The 18,330-nt window shown below is 47.5% G+C and overlaps 1 protein-coding gene across 3 annotated transcripts; it reads right to left on the bottom strand.

Annotated features, from left to right (window-relative positions):
- Positions 1–1,570: 1,570 nt before the first annotated feature.
- RAC2 (Rac family small GTPase 2) lies at positions 1,571–10,291 on the bottom strand. Of its 3 annotated transcripts, none has more exons than XM_050324021.1 (7): positions 10,079–10,291; positions 7,316–7,387; positions 6,002–6,119; positions 4,483–4,545; positions 3,654–3,813; positions 2,593–2,727; positions 1,571–1,836 (listed from the first exon to the last, which is right to left on the bottom strand). In XM_050324021.1, the coding sequence occupies exons 1-6, from the start codon at positions 10,111–10,113 to the stop codon at positions 2,597–2,599; spliced, it is 579 nt and encodes a 192-aa protein (XP_050179978.1). In that variant the 5' UTR covers positions 10,114–10,291; the 3' UTR covers positions 1,571–1,836; positions 2,593–2,596. The 3 variants fall into 3 exon arrangements, with proteins under 3 accessions (XP_050179978.1, XP_050179979.1, XP_050179980.1); XM_050324022.1 differs by lacking the exon at positions 1,571–1,836 and adding an exon at positions 1,876–2,370 and having other exon boundaries at positions 10,079–10,230; XM_050324023.1 differs by lacking the exon at positions 1,571–1,836 and having other exon boundaries at positions 2,667–2,727; positions 3,650–3,813; positions 10,079–10,230.
- Positions 10,292–18,330: the final 8,039 nt, after the last annotated feature.

The following is an 18,330-nucleotide window of genomic DNA, read 5'->3' as shown; positions in this document are numbered from 1 at the left end:
AGCTCTACCCAGGCCTGCTAACCCTTGCAGGACTAGCTAGCATAAGCACAGTAATAGGATCACAAATTCCAGGTCTCCAGATTGCTTCCCCAATGCCCCAAGTCCTGCCCCATTCTCAGCTCTAACAGGGTTGTGCAAACTGCTTAAATTGTGTTGGGATGAGAGCTCAGCCTGTGCACCTCCACAGGTAGGAAGGTACATAAATTTTGTTTCACGCACCTGGTCAGTATTGCTGTACATGAGACGAGGCAGACTGAGAAGGTAAAAGCAAAGGCTTGAAAACTAGAGAGGAAGTAATAAACCACTGGGAATGCATTTGTTTGAGTAATGCTTAGAATGTTTAAAGAGGTTAGATACCATTCTCAAGGGCTTTGTGTTCCTTGCTTTTCCACAGGTATATGCCCGTACCAGAGACTTAATTTTTGTGCATCTGGACTTACAATGACAAAATTTTACATTACCTTTGCATGGGGCCTGGGCAATTCATCCAGCAGCCCATGTGCAATGCAGATATTTGTGGAATTTACTGCCACAGGATGTCTTCCAGAGTTGCTCAGTGCTTTATCAGTAGGCAATGTGTCACATCACCTTATTTAGATCTAACCATGAATTGAAATTGCAGAAATTTCCCTGGCAGCAGGGTACCTCGAGGGCTTCACCGTGGTGGTTGTAGCTGGCACTTGCATCTCCTCAGTGCAGGAAGCAGCCTTTGAAGCTCAGAAGTGTTGCTGCATCCAGGAGTGGTAAACTGGCTCAACTCCATAGTTTCTCTGTGCCCTCCTAGGACTGCAGGATTTTGCAGTGCCAATCACTGCACCCTGAGCCCTCCTCCCTCCTGCAAGCAGTGGCAGTAGCAGCTACCCTGTAACACTTACTCTCAAGTCCCTGCAATGCATCAGGAAGGCAGGTGCTCACAGCTGCCAGATCCATAGTACCGCTGGGACCACTCTCTTCAGCTTAATTTTAGTGTCTTGGAGGCAATTTGTCTGGACTGGTGACTCATTCCTCCCTCTTTAATTTTTTTCCCTGCCCTCCCCCTTCCTATTCTCTCTCTGGCTGTGCCTAGCAGTGTGAGTGAATGCCTGTACTGATATGACTCCTTGGGATGTGAGCTTAGGAAGATTAATGCAGCAGTGTTTTGGTGAAAGGATGTCCACAGCAACCTGCAGGGGCAGTCCCCACGGAGAGTAGTCTGGGTCTGGGTGTCCCATCCCAAAGCCTGCATCCCATCCTCTGTGTGTCTCAAAAGGGAGACAACTGTTCCTTTGGACACATGGAGACTGAGAAGAGGAAAGGCAAAAGCGAAGGTGTAATCACCCCACTGCACACGATATTTGCCCTTTACTGAGGAATGCAGGGGGCTCAGCTGAGAACTTAGCAACTTGGTGCATGAGTCGTGCCGTGTCTCTTCATCCTATAGCGGCTGGGGCTCACCAAGCTCATCGTGGTGCCCATGCCTGGGTTGCTGTTGCTGAAGGAGGGGGCACAGCTGGTAGATGCCTCCACCCAGCTGTCCCATTGGTCACTGCTTCAGGGCTGTGTCCCCCCACGGTGCAACACATCGGAGACATGACAAGAATATGGTCTGTTTATTGGGTCTTATTCACTACGCTGTAACCTCAGGGGCCTGGGAGGAAGGGCAGGAGCAGCTGGGGTGAGGCGAGTGTGGGGAAGTTGTGCAAACCAACACACCAGTGCTACAGATCCACAACAGTCTTTCAAGCCGGCAGAAGTAAAAAAGCACAATGACCGCCACAAGGTGCTGAGCTCCGGGAAGCTGGAGCCATCACTCTCCTGCGTGCTGGGCAGCACCTGGCTTCAGGATGGGGCCGGGATCTATAGCCAAAAACACGACAGGCCTCCTAATACCAGCTCAACTATTTTCCTGCTCTCCTTCCCTCTGCCCTGGTGATGGTGGGAGTATGAAGGGGCAGGGTCCCAACTAGGAAGCTCCCACTCTTCTCTCCCATCAAGCTTTGGTCAGCTTTGCCTCTCATCTTGAAGCCTCTCTCCTCTCTCTGCTGACTTGAGCTGAAGTGGAAGGGCAGTTAGGGACAATATGAGGAGTAAAGGAGTTCTGGAGGAAAAGCTGCTGCCTGCCAATGAACAGTAACACAAAAACCCCCTTGAGGTGAGCAGGGCTTGGTAAGAGGAAGGGCCATTGGACAGCTGCCATGAATAGGGAACAGATAATTTTTTTTATTTCCATTCCTCTAGGCAAAGGCTACGGCTTCATAGCTCTCAGAGCAGGTCATCCCCAGGGCAGCCTGGATGTAGTTCCCCTCTGCAGCAGAAGGACAGACAGTTCTTGTCTGTGAGGACAAATGTGGAAAATCCTAGGCAGCCCTGCACCAGGATATGGGAGCAAACCTGCCCATAGTCAAACAGAAAGGAGGGGGAAGTTGTTCTGGGTTCCATCATCCCATGTCCCATCCTTTCCCCAAGCAGGACTGCTGTCTCTCTCTCTCTCTTTGAGGGTGACCCATTCCGCCAGGCTCAGCAGGTCACAGGAACCCAGTATCCCTGACCATCTGGGCCCAGGAACAGGAAAGTATCACTACTGTCACTCCCTGGAATCCCTGTCAGACTTACTTGCTTAGAGGAGGCTGCATACACGTTTCTTTGTGCGGGTGGGCTGTGGGCAGAGGACTGCTCGGATGGCCTCATCAAACACTGTCTTGAGGCCGCGCTGCGTCAAAGCTGAGCACTCGAGGTATTTCACAGAGTCTGTTGGGAGGAAGCTGGGTGTTGTAATGGGGAGGAAAGGAGCTGGGGTAGGCAGTGGGGTACCTGGGTTTCTGTTGCTTGTGCTAGAAAGCAAGGCACCTGCCTCTTGCCCAAATTCCATAAATACATCTCAGGTGATCAAGGATATTACGCATTGTCAGGACATACTTCACTCACTCACAGTCTTGACTTCAGGGCAAAGCTTGCTAGCTGTACAAGGCCAAGGTTTGCCTATTCTCCACCTCTGTAGCCAGAGCAGAGCCATTGTGTGTGGCTGGCTATGTTATCCTGGCGAGACATCTCCTCTGCTGGCCTCTGGATTGAAAACCTCTCCCTTAAACTGTGTTTTCCACCCTCTGTACTAGGTGTGCCATGTCTGAGAAGAGAGGAGCAGGAACTTATGCATGTCCTGAAGTATGGAGCGGAGCTTATGCCCCTGAGCTGAATGGTAGCTCATACCTGGGGCTGCACGTATAAGCCCCAGCAGACAGAAGAAGGAAGGGGAAGTTGCAGTTGCAGTTCTTCCTGAGAGATGTTAAAAACCTCACTCTTCTACCTCTTTCCGGATGTAGAGGAGAGGCCTCTGCCCACAATGCAGCTGTGGCTTTCACAGAAGAAAAATTTTGTCCCAGATAGAAGTAGCAGAGTAAAAGGGGAGGGGAATGTGAAAGTATGTGTTTGTGTATGTACATGGAGGATGGTGATCAGAGAGAGGACTGCCAGGCTGAGATCTGCCTCAACAAGCAGACCTCCTTCCTGACTCTCCTGAAGTACATTTTGTCCCATGACCCTTGATATGTCTCCCAGTGTCCCTCAGAGATTCCACTGTGAGATACATCTACAAAAGCCTTATTAGGTTGAGGGGAAGCCCTTATTTTCTGCCTCTCTCCTTTCAGTAGGTCCAAGATGTTTCCCAAAACACATACCAATTTCCTTGGCCAGAGCAAGGCCCTGAGGATATGTAATGGGGGATAGCTTCTTCTCCTTCAGCTTCTCAATGGTGTCCTTGTCATCACGAAGATCCAGCTTTGTGCCCACAAGGATGATGGGAGTGCTAGGGCAGTGGTGCCGCACCTCGGGGAACCACTAGCAGTAGAGCAAAACAGCAAAGATGTGAGAAGAGGTCATACATACGGGCATGCAAAAGGGAAACAAAGAGGCACTCCTGAAAAAAGGTCAGCAAGACAGGCTGTCCTTCCTCACATCCATTGCTGGGTACTAGAACCTGGTTCAGGCCAGTCCCTGTTGCTGACTCCTCAGGCAAAACCTAACATGGAGCTCAAATTTTGTTAAGCAAAAGCACAAGCTGCTCTCTACCCTTCACTTTCCCATCCAGGAGGAACTTGAAAGTGGTAGGAAGGAAATACTGCTGTTCTCCTCTTCATTAGTCTCTCCCTTACTCCCTCACTTCCCATCTAAAGGCTGTGGGTACCTGCTTCTCATACCCTATGGACTGATCCTGCATGTCTGTGCTTTAACTGTCTTTGCTGAAAGATGCCATCAGAATATAAGTCTGTGGTCTGACAGCAAAATAGCCCAGCAAGATGAATACAAGTCCATTAGTAGGGTTGGCCACCTTCTTTGAGATGAACCAGAAAAGGTATTTGAAGGAGGGTGGTATTTTAAGTTCCTTCTGACCGACCACTCTGAACCTAGAAGTCCTGTTGGTAGTCTCCTCCCACAGTCACTGTCTTTGCAAGACCACCACCAATCTCACCCCCCTCGCCCCGGATGGACCAGGTTACTCTGTCTCACCTTAGCACGGACGTTTTCATAAGATGCCGGGCTGACAAGGGAGAAACAGATCAGGAAGACATCCTGTAGGCATACAACCATGGTGCAGTTAGGATGAGAGCATGGGATGGCATGACGAGGCAGGTAGGGAAGAGAAGATCTGTGTGGGCAGCACACTCCCTCTGCAGCAGAGGGTCATGCCAGGGGAAGCTGTTTCTCACAGTGTAACACAGTTCTAGTCCTGACTGCTGCTTCTTGCTTTTGAAGGAGACAAGGATGTTTGCTCCCATGACTCATGGTAACCATAGCCACCACTATCAGAAGAGCCAGATTGTCAACTATGAGGATGGGGGTTTTGTGGTTGGCACACTCATCCTCATGGGAAACATTCTGACAGTGTCCTGCTCATTTCTCACGGAACACCAGAGACCTTTCAGGCCAAAATAATTTTTTGCCTACAGTTGAGACAGAGCTAGGCTCAACCCAAAAAGTGCACACACAGGACTCAGATGGGGTAGAGTTTCAGTTCTTCATGTAGGAGATTCTCCTGGGCATGGCAGAGTTTAGACTTCCATTATAATCAAACCAAATCAAACCAAAACAAACCAGTCCATCAAGGTTATAATTATTTCATCCAGCTTCACCTAGCTGGAACAGTGGTGTCAGACCCAGCCTATCTGTTTTCGTATTTCTAGTACCATAATAGACAATAACCTAGGAGAACCATTCCCCCATCTTCCCTTGAGATGCATCCTAGAGTGGGTACAAGCACACTGCTGAGAAATATGCCTGCTTGTACTGACTGCAGAAGCAGCTTACGCAAACAACTTTTACCTGGTGTCTGAATTTTAGGTGACTGAACTTAGCCCAAACAAATAGTGGCCTCAATTGCCAACCCTTTTGATTGCAGGGGCAACATTCAGACCAGCATCTGATACAGCAGGGTCTTTCTGAGCTTGCTAAAAGACTGCTCAAAACAACATTCTCTAGGGAAGGTAATCCTTAAACCCTGAAATTACTTAGTCAGTGTGATGAAAAAATGGTGAACACAGTATCTGAGGCATCCCTTTGTTCTGCTCGAGGAATTAGCAGATCAAACAGTGTCCACACATCAGATATCTTTTAAAAGGCAGAAGCCAGAATAGTTGGTTTGCAAAATGTGAGAAGCTCCTGCCTCAGCTCCTAAATTCCCCGAGCCACTTCAACTTTACAAAAGGAGATTTTTTTTACCAGGGCTGTGTAAGGCATCTGCCCCACACTGAAGTTCGTGTCAGCTGGCTTCAAAACTGTCTTTGAATGTCTAGCTTTTCTTGCTCAGTTATACCAGTAATGGAAGATTAGATTAAGGCTCCAAAATATCCTTAGTTGTCTTTTAACTTTTGTGGTTTCAAGGAATTTGTATATCAGTAGAGATATTCTCAGAAAAATGCAGAGACAGTAACAGTCCTGTCACTGTTTCATGGGACGTGCTGATTTTTGCAGTGAGGGATGGAGGTGTATCTGAGGGAGGAAGGGAGGAGGGGCATGGAGTGTGACCCACCGTCTGCGGGTAAGAGAGTGGCCTCAGCCTGTCATAGTCTTCTTGTCCAGCAGTATCCCACAGTCCCAGATTTACAGGCTTGCTGTCAACCATCACGTTGGCAGAATAGTTATCAAACCTGAAATTCAGAGATGTAGGCCATGGATGAAACAGGAGAAGAGGGAGTCCTTCCAGTAGTGTAGGTGGGGTTCACTAGATACATGCAGGAGCAAAGGGTAAAGATTCCTCTTCCCAGCTCATCTGAGTGATGCAGTGAGCCTCCCCCTTATGGATTTCCCGCTCTGCATCAACCTCCTCCCTACCATTCAGTTGTCCTGGACAGGTGCTTGGTCGCAGCCCCACCTTTGATACCTTACATGCAGATCCACAAACCCTTACATTTGCCCTTTCTTTCCCCAATATCCTTCCCACAACTATGACTACTCTTTCACCAAGCCCTTGTCTTTTTTTTTTCCTCTCTTTTTTTTATGTTCTAAAGCCTAGTTTTAAAACTAGTTTAAAAGTGAAGAAGAAGAACTCCTGTCTCTGTAGCTCCCCCAGAGCCCTGCACTTCCTAACAGCCCTGCTGGAATTGAGGACAATGTGTCCCCTTACTCTTTGACAACTCAGCTTGAAATATTTGAGAACAGCTGTCAGGATTGCACGCTTGGGAGTAAAGACTTAATGGGAAAAAAAGGATATTGAAACAATAGAGATATTCCTAGAAATTTTTATTTCCTGGTCCTTTTGGTGTTTTTTTTACACACTAAGGCAAGGGAAACCAGTGATAGAAAGGCACCAACACAAAGGCCTTGTGAATGTGTTCATGGCGTATGCTGACATTGTAAGGGACGTGATTTAGTAGTGGACTTGGCAGTGCTAGGCTAATGGCTGGACTTAATGATCTTAGAGGTATTTTCCAACCAAATCTATGACTGCTCCAATGACAGAAAGGGCCTTGGACAAGGAAGGAAGTGGGGACCCGTGTCCATCCAACCGCCTTCTCTTGGATCCAGCCCAATTCTTGTAGCCTAGTGCCTGTTTTCCTAGAAGGATCCCATCTACTACTTGTAAACTTAGAAAGCAGATAGACCTTGAGTTGGCTTGAGTCTCCCAAATATCCCATTTATACCAGCATTTTATAAGGCCACTCATGCTTCTGGCAAAAGCTAGAAGATCCAAAGTGTAAAGCCCTCTTGCTGGTTTGGCAGACCTTCCTCTACTTGGCATGGAGATTGTGACCAATGGAGCACATAACAAAGGGTTACTGCACCCCTTTGCATGCTGCTTTCCATGCCTCCCACCCACTCCAGGACCTGTTCATGCATTACTCACACAGTGGGAATGTATTCTCCTGGGAAGGCATTGGTGGTATAGCTGATAAGGAGACAGGTTTTTCCCACAGCTCTGGAACAGAAAGCAAAAATAGCAGGAAATCATGGCAGTGCAGGCAGTCTTGCTAGGGTGAGATGGTGATGGGGCAATCTTTCCACACTTCTAAACTAGCCCTGTCAGGTGATCCCTAGAAGTAGAAACACATTCACAGGACCAGAGAGCACATAACCATAGGTTAGACAACCAGCAGGAAGAAAGACAGGATGTCACCCAGAAATGTTTGTTGTCTTTGAGCATGAAGGCTTGTTTATACAGTCTAGTACAGAGATCACTCAGCTAAAACACATCCACTCTGAGATGGAGGTGAGAGCCTCACATTTTCCAGAGCATGCACAGTGCTGTATACTCACAACCAGGGCTGGTGCACTGATTCAGTGCCATGACAAAGTTGCCAAGACAGCCTCAGCACTCAAATGCAGGCACTCCTGCCTGCTTTTGCAGATGTTGTGACCAGGAACCAGTAGCAAGTCTTCCTGACTTAGTCATGACATGTCTCAGTCTTTCCTATCTACAGTAAGCTGCAGCATCACCCACACAGACAGCTGTAAGCAGCCAGCAAGGTGCCTGTACCCCATGGCTGACAGAGGCTGCTGGTGATGTTTCTGAGCTAAAAGCTGGTGCTTCCTCTCTCTTTAGCCACCCACACATCCATGCTGGAGCAGCATGGAGCACAAACAAGCCAGTGTAGCAGCACAGTCTGGACTGGGTGAGAGTACTGGTGGGATAAGGAGAAATAAGGCTGTGAAGTAGAGGAGGAATTTTCGTGAGCAAGGTGAAGACTGTGGTAAGGGAAAGAATAAGTAAAGAGAAATTGATAGAAAATAAAGCAGCCAGGACAAGTGTGGGGAAAAAAAAAATCCTTCTGCTAGGATGCTATTTCTCAGGTTTGTGAGGCTTGGAAAAACCCAGATAGGTTTCAGTTACAGGACACATGAGGTGGAGGTGATGAGAGCAACCTGCCTCTGCTAGCACAGCTATAGGATGTGGGAGATGTCTTTCCTGAGACAGATGGCTTTCCTGGGACATTCCTATTTCCTGGGAATGCTGAAACCATCTCAGCTGTACCTGCAAAGTCCCTGTCACAGACCTGCAGCCCTGCCTTTTTGTGTGCCCTTGACAGGCATGACTGGTATCTTCACCGTGGCCACAAGTCACCTGCCTCAGTCACTGGACTGTGGGGCAGCTGAGGAAAAGCTGAGCTCTTTGGCTTTGCTCTGATATTTGTTTCTTCCTCCTGCCACTCCTCTTTCTTGGATCCTTCTCTCTCAGTCCCTGCATTTTCCCCAGCTCCATTGCTTCCCTGTTATCATTGAGATATTGAGGGAGGGCCATGGAGGCTTCTTGAAACTCTACAGGTGATATTTCAGGAGATCTATGGGCCTGTGAGTGCATCAGTCATGGAAGAGGGGCAGGTTCTGAACTGGTGTGGTTGAACAGAGAGGAGCACAAAGGGTCAGTGAAGGGGTGAATGTTAAAACACAGAGGTGAGGTTAGTGGCACCTACAGGCTCTTGTGACTGAACTCAGGGAGTGTTAAGAGGACAGTGATGTATGATGGGGGGGTCTATGGGGGCAGAACAGCTATGGGGCAACATGCAGGCCCATTAGCTGAGTAATGTGGTTGGCAGGTTTGAGCCAAGAGCGTGACATGGCTGGTATGGCTGTGAGGGAGGTGAGAGGTGGTGAACCAAGAGCTCAGAGCAATGGGGGGATAACTGCACTGCTGTGTTGCAAGATGGTGAGAGGTGTACAGAGAAGCAAAAGGATGGGACAGAAGACATTTAAGAGGAATTGAGGACAGAGGGGTTGAGAGCAGGATGTGTTGTGGGGTTAGCCATGATATGAGGGGAATGATGCCTTCAGGAACGGCTGCAAAGTTGGTGCTATGTGTGAGGGGCAAACTAGGGAGGTGGGTAACAGGGCAACAGAGAAATGCCCAATGGAGTTGTTCATCCAGCTCTAGCTTGAAGCCTTCAGGGGACTTTTCTTAGAGATAAAGTTTTTTATTTGGGGCCCTGTCTTTCCTTGTCCCTTCTCCCTGTCCCCTTACTCAAGCCCCTGAGAACATGTCTGACACGTACTCTTATGTTTGCAGACAACTTTTTCCCCAGGCGAGCTTTGAAGGAGGAAGTGACTGTGAGGAGCAGGACTGCTGCAAATGCCTCTTCATTTGCTACCTTACAGCTGCCCCAGATAACAGTCTGGCCAGCTTCTAGATGGGAAATGAATTAAGCTACTCCATTCCGAATGTGGACTTCCTTCTCTCCCTCCATTACATCTACTCATCCCACAGGGCAAGAAGAGGCCCTGTCCATTCCATCCCTCCTGCTCTCCAAGCGGTTTCACTTATTGATGGCTTGAATCAGGCCATTTCCAGGGATCACGGGCAGCAAAGCCACCATGATGTGAAGGCAAGGTTTTGTTACCTCCCACCCCCAAAGTGGCCTGACTCCTGCCTACAGGGTTGAATTTGACAGGAACACCATCACCTCCTGTGCATGGGACAGGATGGCCTTCAAAATGCCATACTCTCCCCAGAGGAAGGTCCCTTGCCCTGGGGAAGGAGGAGCAAGCAACTAGTAGCAAGCCTGCAGGAGGTCAGAAGCAAAGTCGGGGAGGTTTCCTGAAGCAGCCACCTCTTTTTCATGTCCTTTGTCACTGCCTATCCCTCCCCACAGCCACAGCAAACCCGCAGGGTACCTACCCGTCTCCCACCACGACACACTTGATGGCTTGCATGGCTCTGGATCCGTAGTGGAGGACAGTGCCGGGGAAAAAGGAAAGTCAGGCCAAGGCAAAGAGCAAGGAGAGATGGGCAAATATGTGTATCAGCCCTTGTGCTGCAGTGAATAGCAGGTTGCAAGGAGGGAGGAAGTGGAAGAGGGAACTTCACTCGATGATCACCCTGTGGTTCCTCCTCCCCTCCCACCGCAATGTAGCTCTGTGGCAGAGGCCGTTAGCTGGAGGCGGAGCAGGCGTGGCTTCATGGCTGGGATGATGACTACTGTAAGAGTTTTTGTTCTCCCTATGTGTCTCACACACAGTCCCTTCCCATCTCATCGCAGTGAATGGCTGAGGGCACCAAACTGCTTTTCCCGGGGAGCTGAACAAGGGTTAGAAGTGGGGTGAGAAAGCAGAGGAGTGGATTTTTCTCTTCCCTCCTTTATTATCCAAACTTTGGAGGAGATGTAAGCAGGGAAGGGCATCTGAAGTGGGAGTAATGGGGTGATGAGGGCTAATGAAGGTTTTCCAGGTCTTCCCAGTGCCCCTAAGCATCAAGGGTGAAACATCACAAGGAACAATTCCTCTGTGAAGGCTGAACAGGGAATTTATGCAGCCCCTAGGAAGCAACTGCCACCATATGGCTGCTGCTCTATCCCTCTGCTCCTGTGGGGATAAGGTACTCCCTCACTTTCTCATCTGCCCCGACTTCTAGTACAAAGATGTGTTGTGTGAACCTGTGTGTTCACCATGAAGGTGAGCAAATGCATCAAGGGATGCAATGAACTATTTTCTCTCCTCTGACAATACTATGAGAGCCATTACTGGTGGATGAGAGAAGCCCCTGCAAACTATTCTCTCCTATCCAGCCTCTCCTCTACTCCTGGGCAAAAGCAGCCAGTGGAAACTTCTGCCAGACCCTTTCTTTCTTGTCATAGAATAGTTTGGGTTTGAAGGGACCATTAAAGGCCATCTACTCCAATGCCCTGCAATGAGTGAGGACACTTTGACTTCATCAGGTTGCTCAGTCCTGTCCAATCTGACCTTGAATGTTTCCAGGGATGGGACATCCACCACTTCTCTGGGCAACTTGTTTGAATCTGGTTTGAATCTACTCTCTTTTAGTTTAAACTATAACCTCTTGTCCTGTCACTACAGGCCCTACCAAAAAGCCCGTCCTTGTCTTTCTTATAGGTCCCCTTAGTGTATTGAAAGGCTGCAATAAGGTCTCCCCAGATCTTTCTCTTCTTCAGGCTGAATGACCCCAACTCTCTAAGCCAGTTCTCATTGCCCTCAGAAGATAAAAGATTTGTAGAGCTAAGCATCAAGAGAAGCAAGTACCCTAAGAAAGAAGAGACAAAGAGCATGATGATCCCAGGAAACTCTACCCCTTCCTTTCCCTTATCGAAATAAGGGTCTGCATCCTCTTCCTTCCTTCTCCATGCAACATAAGCCTGGGAAAGCATCTATGTATGAATATCTGTGTGCTCCAGCCTGAACTGAGGATTGCATGGGCACAGAATTAATTAGAATTTCCAGGCTTTGTCAGGAGGTCGTTTAGACCAAGAACAGTGAGTTTGCAGCTGGGATATTCCAGAAGGAAGGATCTCTGAATAAAAGCATTTCTCTGAAGGTCAATGACCTTTGTGCTGCTGCAGCCATGGAAGGCTATTGTGACTGATCTGCTCTGGAGGAGAGCTCTCCTATCTTTCACTCAGAACTGGCCACAACCCAGAAACTTTCAACCATGGAATATTTCCAAGTCTTGCAGCTGTTTCAGAAGCACAAAGTGACCAGCTGTACTAGGTGTTCCCTCTGTGGGGGGTAGGGAAAGGGGAGGAGGGAAACCCACTGACACTTCTGCAAGTGAGAGGAAGAACAGACCACAGGAATACAGGTCAGAGAAGGACATAAGGGAGAGGGACAAAGGCTGTTACAGAGGGGAGCTGGAAAGCACAGGCAGACAGAGAATGTAATGGGCCAGGGGATAGGGACTCAGAAGAGAAGGCAGGTGTATCTGGTTCTAGAGAATGCTACTGGTGGATGGAGAACAACCATGATAACTCCCTGGGCAATCAAACACATTGAGAGCTCTCTGTGGGAGACACCTGGGTGACAAGTGAGGGCTCAGGGAGCTGGAGCTGATGGAGCATCTGGAGATTCAGGGAACTCTAGGTTGGGCAAGCAGCCTGGGACAGGCAATCAGCAACTTAACCCCTTTCTCGTAATACTGCAGTTGGAATCAGCTTCTCCAAAGGAATAGTTCAGTTTTCCCCATATATTTTCTCTGAAGGTTTTCAATAAATCTTATGTGTCTGGGGAGAAGCAGGCAGGAAGAAAAGAAAACACCTGGAGTGAGAAGGATGGCGACTGAGGGGAAAAGAGCTGGGGAGGCCTGGACAATACATTGAGTCTTACCTGGGAGACAGTAAGTCATATGACAGTGCTAGGGATGGGATTCAAGCTAAGGCAGACTGCATGGAAAACTGACCAGTGGCACAATAGGACCTGGTTGCAGGGATGAACAGGGACCATCGACCTGCTGAATGCTAGTGTGTGCTTCCATTCTTGTTGTCTAGCACATGGGCTTATGGGACTGGCAGTGTTTAAGAGGTTGGAGAAGAAGAAAACCAGTTAAATTGGTCAGGGAGGAGGGATTGTTGTGGAGAACCCATGTCAAAGACACTGTAAATTCTGCATGGCCAACAATGAGCTGTGGAAGTCCTGGCAAGAATCCATTTCTGGGTAAACTACTTTTGGAAGATGATTCCCTGCAACCACTACGGATAGTCAGTTCTTGTCCAGTCAGAGGTCTGTGCTGGGAATCCTTCCTCCACCAGTGCCTCTGTAGGGGAACAATAGGGATCTACATAAAAGCTTCTAGGGTGTTTCTTTCCATCATATTTAAATTATTAAAAATGGGCTATTACATTCAAATAGCATATATAGTAATAACTCTGAGAACAACTGGCACCTGCTGCATTAAAATCTCTCATTTGTATATGCTGCAGAAAAAAGAAAGAACCTGCAGGAAGAAGGCCCATAACCCCAAAATGAGCACATACAAATCTGTTGCTGCTGCAGCTTTGATGTTCTCCTACACCACCAAGAGGTGCTCTTGACATGAGTTTCCTTCTGCATGTGCAGCGGGGCTGAGGGAAGGCAGGCACACATTTAGGGTTTCTTGTTCCCTTCACTGAGTTTGAGGGAGACACCTGCAGGAAAGAACTGTTCTGTGAGACAATTTTGCTCCGAGAGACTTTCAGGGTCCTGAGCTGGGTCACAAGGGAGGAAATGCATGACATCATTTTTCCCCCCACAAGGACCTAAAGCAGTGAGGATCACCTATCTCTCCCTCTCTTTCGCTGGTGTTCTGCTTCCTCAGGGATAATGGGCAAAGGGTAAGGGGGAGTCTTTCAGAAATGGTGTCTGCACCTCACAGCCCTGCACAGGAGGGCAGGAGCTGAGCAGGAGGCTTGTTCTTCAGCACAGATAGAGTAGCAGAGAGGATTCTTTCATGGAGGAAGCACAAGGCTCATTTCTTTGCGCACAGAGGACATGGTCACAGCATGTATTCTCATTGCCTGGGTCCTGATAGGATTTATTTGAAGTGAGCTCTCTCTCAGGCAATCCTGAGTGGCCATGAGAACTTTTCTCTGTGTGTTGAGCCCCCACCACAGTAAAGAGCAGTTTGCTTCAGCCTGACTGGGCTGCAAACTTGCAATATTCCCTTTTTGTACCTTCCCACTTCCCCATTGACACAGCTTCATGCCATCTGTCCCCTGCTTTTAGTTCTTGCTTTGCTGCTTCTCTTTTCCAAAATTCCCACCCCCCTCACTGCTGCGGTTTCTCAGGCTGCCACACGTCTTTGAAAAGCCTGCCCTAACTTCAGAGCTCAGATCATAACTGAAGTGGGTGATGATGTTCTGCAATCCCTGTTAGAGAGGTTGTGAAGTTGTTTCATACCAGGTCTATTTTCTGACATGGCCATACCAAAGGCCTCTCTAGCCAAAATTTATTCTGTCAAGAAGCAGCTTAGAAAAAGAATGAAGTTTTCAATCCAGTCTCACTGAACACAAACTACTTACATTTACATCCATCATAAGCAACTCAGCTTGCAAATGGTGTTTACTGAGTTTTGAACCTGTCTTACTCATGGGTCTTTGTGGAGACCAGCCCTACTGCAATCAGGGGCAGGTGGTCCATTCCTGATACCCTGTGTTAAGCAGGCTCCTCTGTCTTCAGAGTAACTGCTCTCAGCCTTTTTGCTTTGGGACAAAACAGCAGGTTCACTGCTATTCTCCTACCTGGAGCACTGAAAGGGGTTCCCCTCCTCCACCTCTTCTCCATTATGTATCTGGGTAAGCAGAAGACCAATGGCACAGACTTTTGGGCATCAAGATCTTTGTGATGGCTGTTTCACACTTGCATTTCCCTCAATTAAGAAATTGTTCACAAACCCCATACAATACTGGATTTTTTGTGGCTTGGCCTTGTCTGATTCTCTGTACTTCTGCAGGTCCCCAGTGATCCTGATATGGGCTTCCATTCCCATAGACATTTTACTCTCAGACAGTGACAACCCCATCTCACTGATATGAGCCTGCTACATTAATACATATTTTTACTGGTAAGTGATGGTGTCTTCTAGGAAGGCTGCATCAAAGAAGTGAAAAGAGATGTTGAGAGGACTAAGGAAATCTGTAGCTACTCTGTTTTACAAGACTAATATTTCCTGAACTACCAAAGTAAAATCTTGTGCTTCCTTTTTACCATTTTATTTCAAAGGCATAAACCTTCAGTTTTGCTGTACTTCCAAGTCCAACAAAAAAATCCCTCTGGCTCTTCATTTAGGTTTATCAGACTCTAAGTGACCCTTCTGTAATCTTTATAAGAAGGTTTTTTTTTTGCCTGGAGCCTTTTAAAACTACCATTTTTCTACCTTTTAAATAGACTCCAGTCCTTATACTCAACCTGAATGGCAGCCTAAACCTCCTGAAGGGGCTATTGAATTTGTACAGACCTGTACTTTGTTTCTGTGTGGATAGCTGTGGGAGTACAGTTAACATGTTCAGCACAGAAAAATACATGGCACTTTGTCACTGTCTTTATCCCCTTGAAAGTAGTAAGAAATAGTTATATTTTTTTTATTTATAAAATTATTTTAAGCCTGTACAAAGTAGTAGAAGAGTGCACTCACACTGTTGGTTTGATATTTTCCTTTGTGAACACCAGAGCAACAGGTATTTCCAGCTCAAATTTATGTCTCTGTACAGTCAGAGAGCATGTGGGGAGAAAAACTGGCCCCTGGCACAGGAGACACAGAGAGCAGCCTGGAGTATTGATCTGCAGCACTCTGTCTAATCTGACCATGCTTGATGAGATGAGAACTGCTGCACCACTGCACACACTCTCACCTTCTGCCTGCACAGCCCTAGCCTGAGATAACCACAGCTGGGAAGGATGTGCAGCAGCAGAAGAAATGACTAGATCTACCCCCAGTCCTGTATCAGAAGTGTTGATTTCCAGGGATCTGTTTCTTCCTGATCCTATTCCAAACAGCTCCTTCCTTCCTCTCCTTCCTTCACTCTCATTCTCTCTGTCATTGCATTTTCCTTTGGTTTCAACCGCCCCCCACTCTGTTTTCACTTGAAGTAACAAGAGCTGTTTTGTAGCCCATTCATTGGCTTTTCATGCCACAACCACAGAACATGTGTTACTTACCTTAAGGGTATTTCCAGACATGTTGCTGACTGGGTTAGTATGGGTATCCACCTAAGTTCACTACAGATCCATATTGCTGGTCTGGGATGCTCAAGCAGACTGACTTCTCCTCTGGTTCTAGGTTTCCTCAAGAGAGGAACTGGTTGTTTTTCTCCAGGGTAAGCCTGAAATCAAACTAGTTTTCCCACCATGTGAATCAGCGGGGAACTAAGGACCTGGAGAGGGAGACATACTTGAACCCTGCACTTTGGAAAGAGTGGGAGATGCTCTAGGCTTAGCTTAGTTGTACGATCCTGTCTCTGCTGTGTACCTTCATGAGAAAACATCTCACAGCTGTTTCACTTTTACATGAAAGGGACTTATGCAGTTTTTTAAATGTATGTTTCTCATTCATGCTCCTCTGGTTGAAATAACTGAAAGCATTTAAAGGATGTCAAGGCCAGCCACTGTTATCAGCAAGGCTACCAGAACCAGGGGAATGCAAGTAGTGGATCATCGAACTGAAATGGTAGTAAGGTCTCAAAACAGGGCAGTCAGACATTCCAACAGACAGGCAGGAAAAGCTGTGAGAATGAAGCATCAAGGAGCTGGAAAGATGAAGCAAATATGGAGTAGAGACACAGGGGTAGCTTTTGCCCTCTGTTCTAGTGGCTGAGAGTACTTTGCAGTGCACAGAGGCATCCATTTTGGTATTTGCAGGGTGCTTGTGGTTTGACTTGCCCACAGACACATGTGTAACAACAGCCCTGATCAAGCTGCCTATATATGTCTCCTACCTTTGAGGCAGGCAAGAGCAGGTCTTTCAAGCAAGTATTTTAGGTTGACGTGTCTGCCTGATGTTAGCTGCAATACTGCTGACACAATTTTTTTGTGGAAAACAGTGATGAAAGGAAGGACTAGAAGAGATACACCAGACCCAGTCCCAGTGCAGGAACTGGGGCTCTGGGCTGGACTGTGGGGCAGTGAGTTCTCCTCTTACATGGCCCAGAATCTCGAGACAGACATTTACTTTAAAAAGTGTGAGCTTTTGGCAATTTCTGTCCCCAAGGCAGACCTCTGATAACTTTTAAGCATGGACACTGGTTGTAATGAAGATCCAGACAGATTCTCTTCTCCTTCTTTTTATCACTCCTGAATAAGTTTCTAGCTGCTTCTTTATAAATATAGACTCTGACCATGGAAAGTGAGTCCTAAGAGTTTGCCACTGACTGTTCAAAAAGGTCACAGGTTGTTTGTGACCCTACCTGTTTAAACTGATTCGGGATTTCTGCCCCCACTTGTCGCCTTTCAGGTGGGGATATCTCCCACTCTTCACTGGAGGTCCATCGGAGTGCTTGTCCTCTCCAGTAACATCACTGAACCTACAGCATAACCACAAGTTAGAGCAGATGCAAGAGACTGAGAGGAAAGGAGGGTAATCTGCGTCTTTCTTTCTGAGGTTGAATGGCCCTAGAGCAATGGACCTTAGCCAGATTGTTCAGGCATCAAGCATTTTAAAGGGCCAGTTATTCTCTCCAGAGGACTTCACACAAGACTCAGTTAGTAGGAATGCAGGAAGCTCCTCTTCCTAGCCAGTCAAGGACCTTCAGCCTCACAGGAGCCTTTCTTAAATGGTGATAAGTGTACACAGATGCTAGCTCCAGTTGCATAACAAGTTAAAAGGCCTTTTCTTATTTTTCTGCACATGCAATGCTCTTGCAAACTCTACCTTGTTGTCTAGTGGAAAGAAGATAGCTAGAAGTCTGGACCTTTTTTTTTTTTTCTGTCCTGCTTAAGGCGTGATATGAGCACAGAAGCAGGTCAGGGAGCTAAGGATGTAGAGTGCTTCAGAGTTAAGTGCTCACACACGGAGAAGAGCCGACCCTCTCCTGCTAGAGGAGGCAAGGGCCTTGTTTGGGCATCACACCTGTTTTGAATTTTGCCCTTGACCTATTTATTCAATGACCAGTTCTTCTGGGTCTAACACAGTCCTCTCCTGCACGCTTCTTTTTCCCCCACATTGTCTACGTCACAGGTCTACCACATAAATCACATGGCAACCAGAAACAAGTCAAGGGGAAGCATAAACCCTTCTGGAGCTGTGTGAAGGAGTTGGAGGAGAAAGAGCACCTCTCTGCCTCACAGCAGAACAGAGCAGCACAAATGCCTTCAAAACAGTCCTGCTAATGCCAGTTCTCTCACCAGCGGAATACTGCGGAATATTAAGACCTGAGAGAAGTCTTAATTTCTTCTTCGTTCACTCTATCCTGACTTACAAGGTTTCCAAGAAAAACAGCCTGTTAGTGAATTAGTGGGCACTGAGGGAGGGAGAAGAAGCCAACAGCTTTATTCTCCTTTCTACCAACCATCCTCCAATCTTAGAGTGTTCATTCCCATCCCTACCCCCTCCACCTGCTGCAGCATTAACACAGAAAGAATCTTTCCTTTAGAATGAAACCACTTCCCCAGTCAGATGGGTTTTCTGAATCAAGAACTTCCTTTTTTTCCTCCTCTCTCCTCAGAGTATCTGAG

This window comes from Myiozetetes cayanensis, unplaced genomic scaffold (assembly GCF_022539395.1).
Source record: "Myiozetetes cayanensis isolate MyiCay16 unplaced genomic scaffold, myiCay2020 scf3, whole genome shotgun sequence".
Lineage (NCBI taxonomy): Eukaryota > Metazoa > Chordata > Aves > Passeriformes > Tyrannidae > Myiozetetes > Myiozetetes cayanensis.
This window is presented reverse-complemented; position numbering and strand designations above follow the sequence as displayed.

Excerpts from the sequence above, each read along its gene's own strand:
- RAC2 (XM_050324021.1), bottom strand. The coding sequence starts at position 10,113 with ATGCAAGCCATCAAGTGTGTCGTGGTGGGAGACGG. Across the intron at positions 7,388-10,078 it reads TGTGTCGTGGTGGGAGACGG|AGCTGTGGGAAAAACCTGTC; the intron begins GTAGGTACCCTG and ends TTTCTGTTCCAG. Across the intron at positions 4,546-6,001 it reads CACTCTCTTACCCGCAGACG|GATGTCTTCCTGATCTGTTT; the intron begins GTGGGTCACACT and ends GTATGCCTACAG.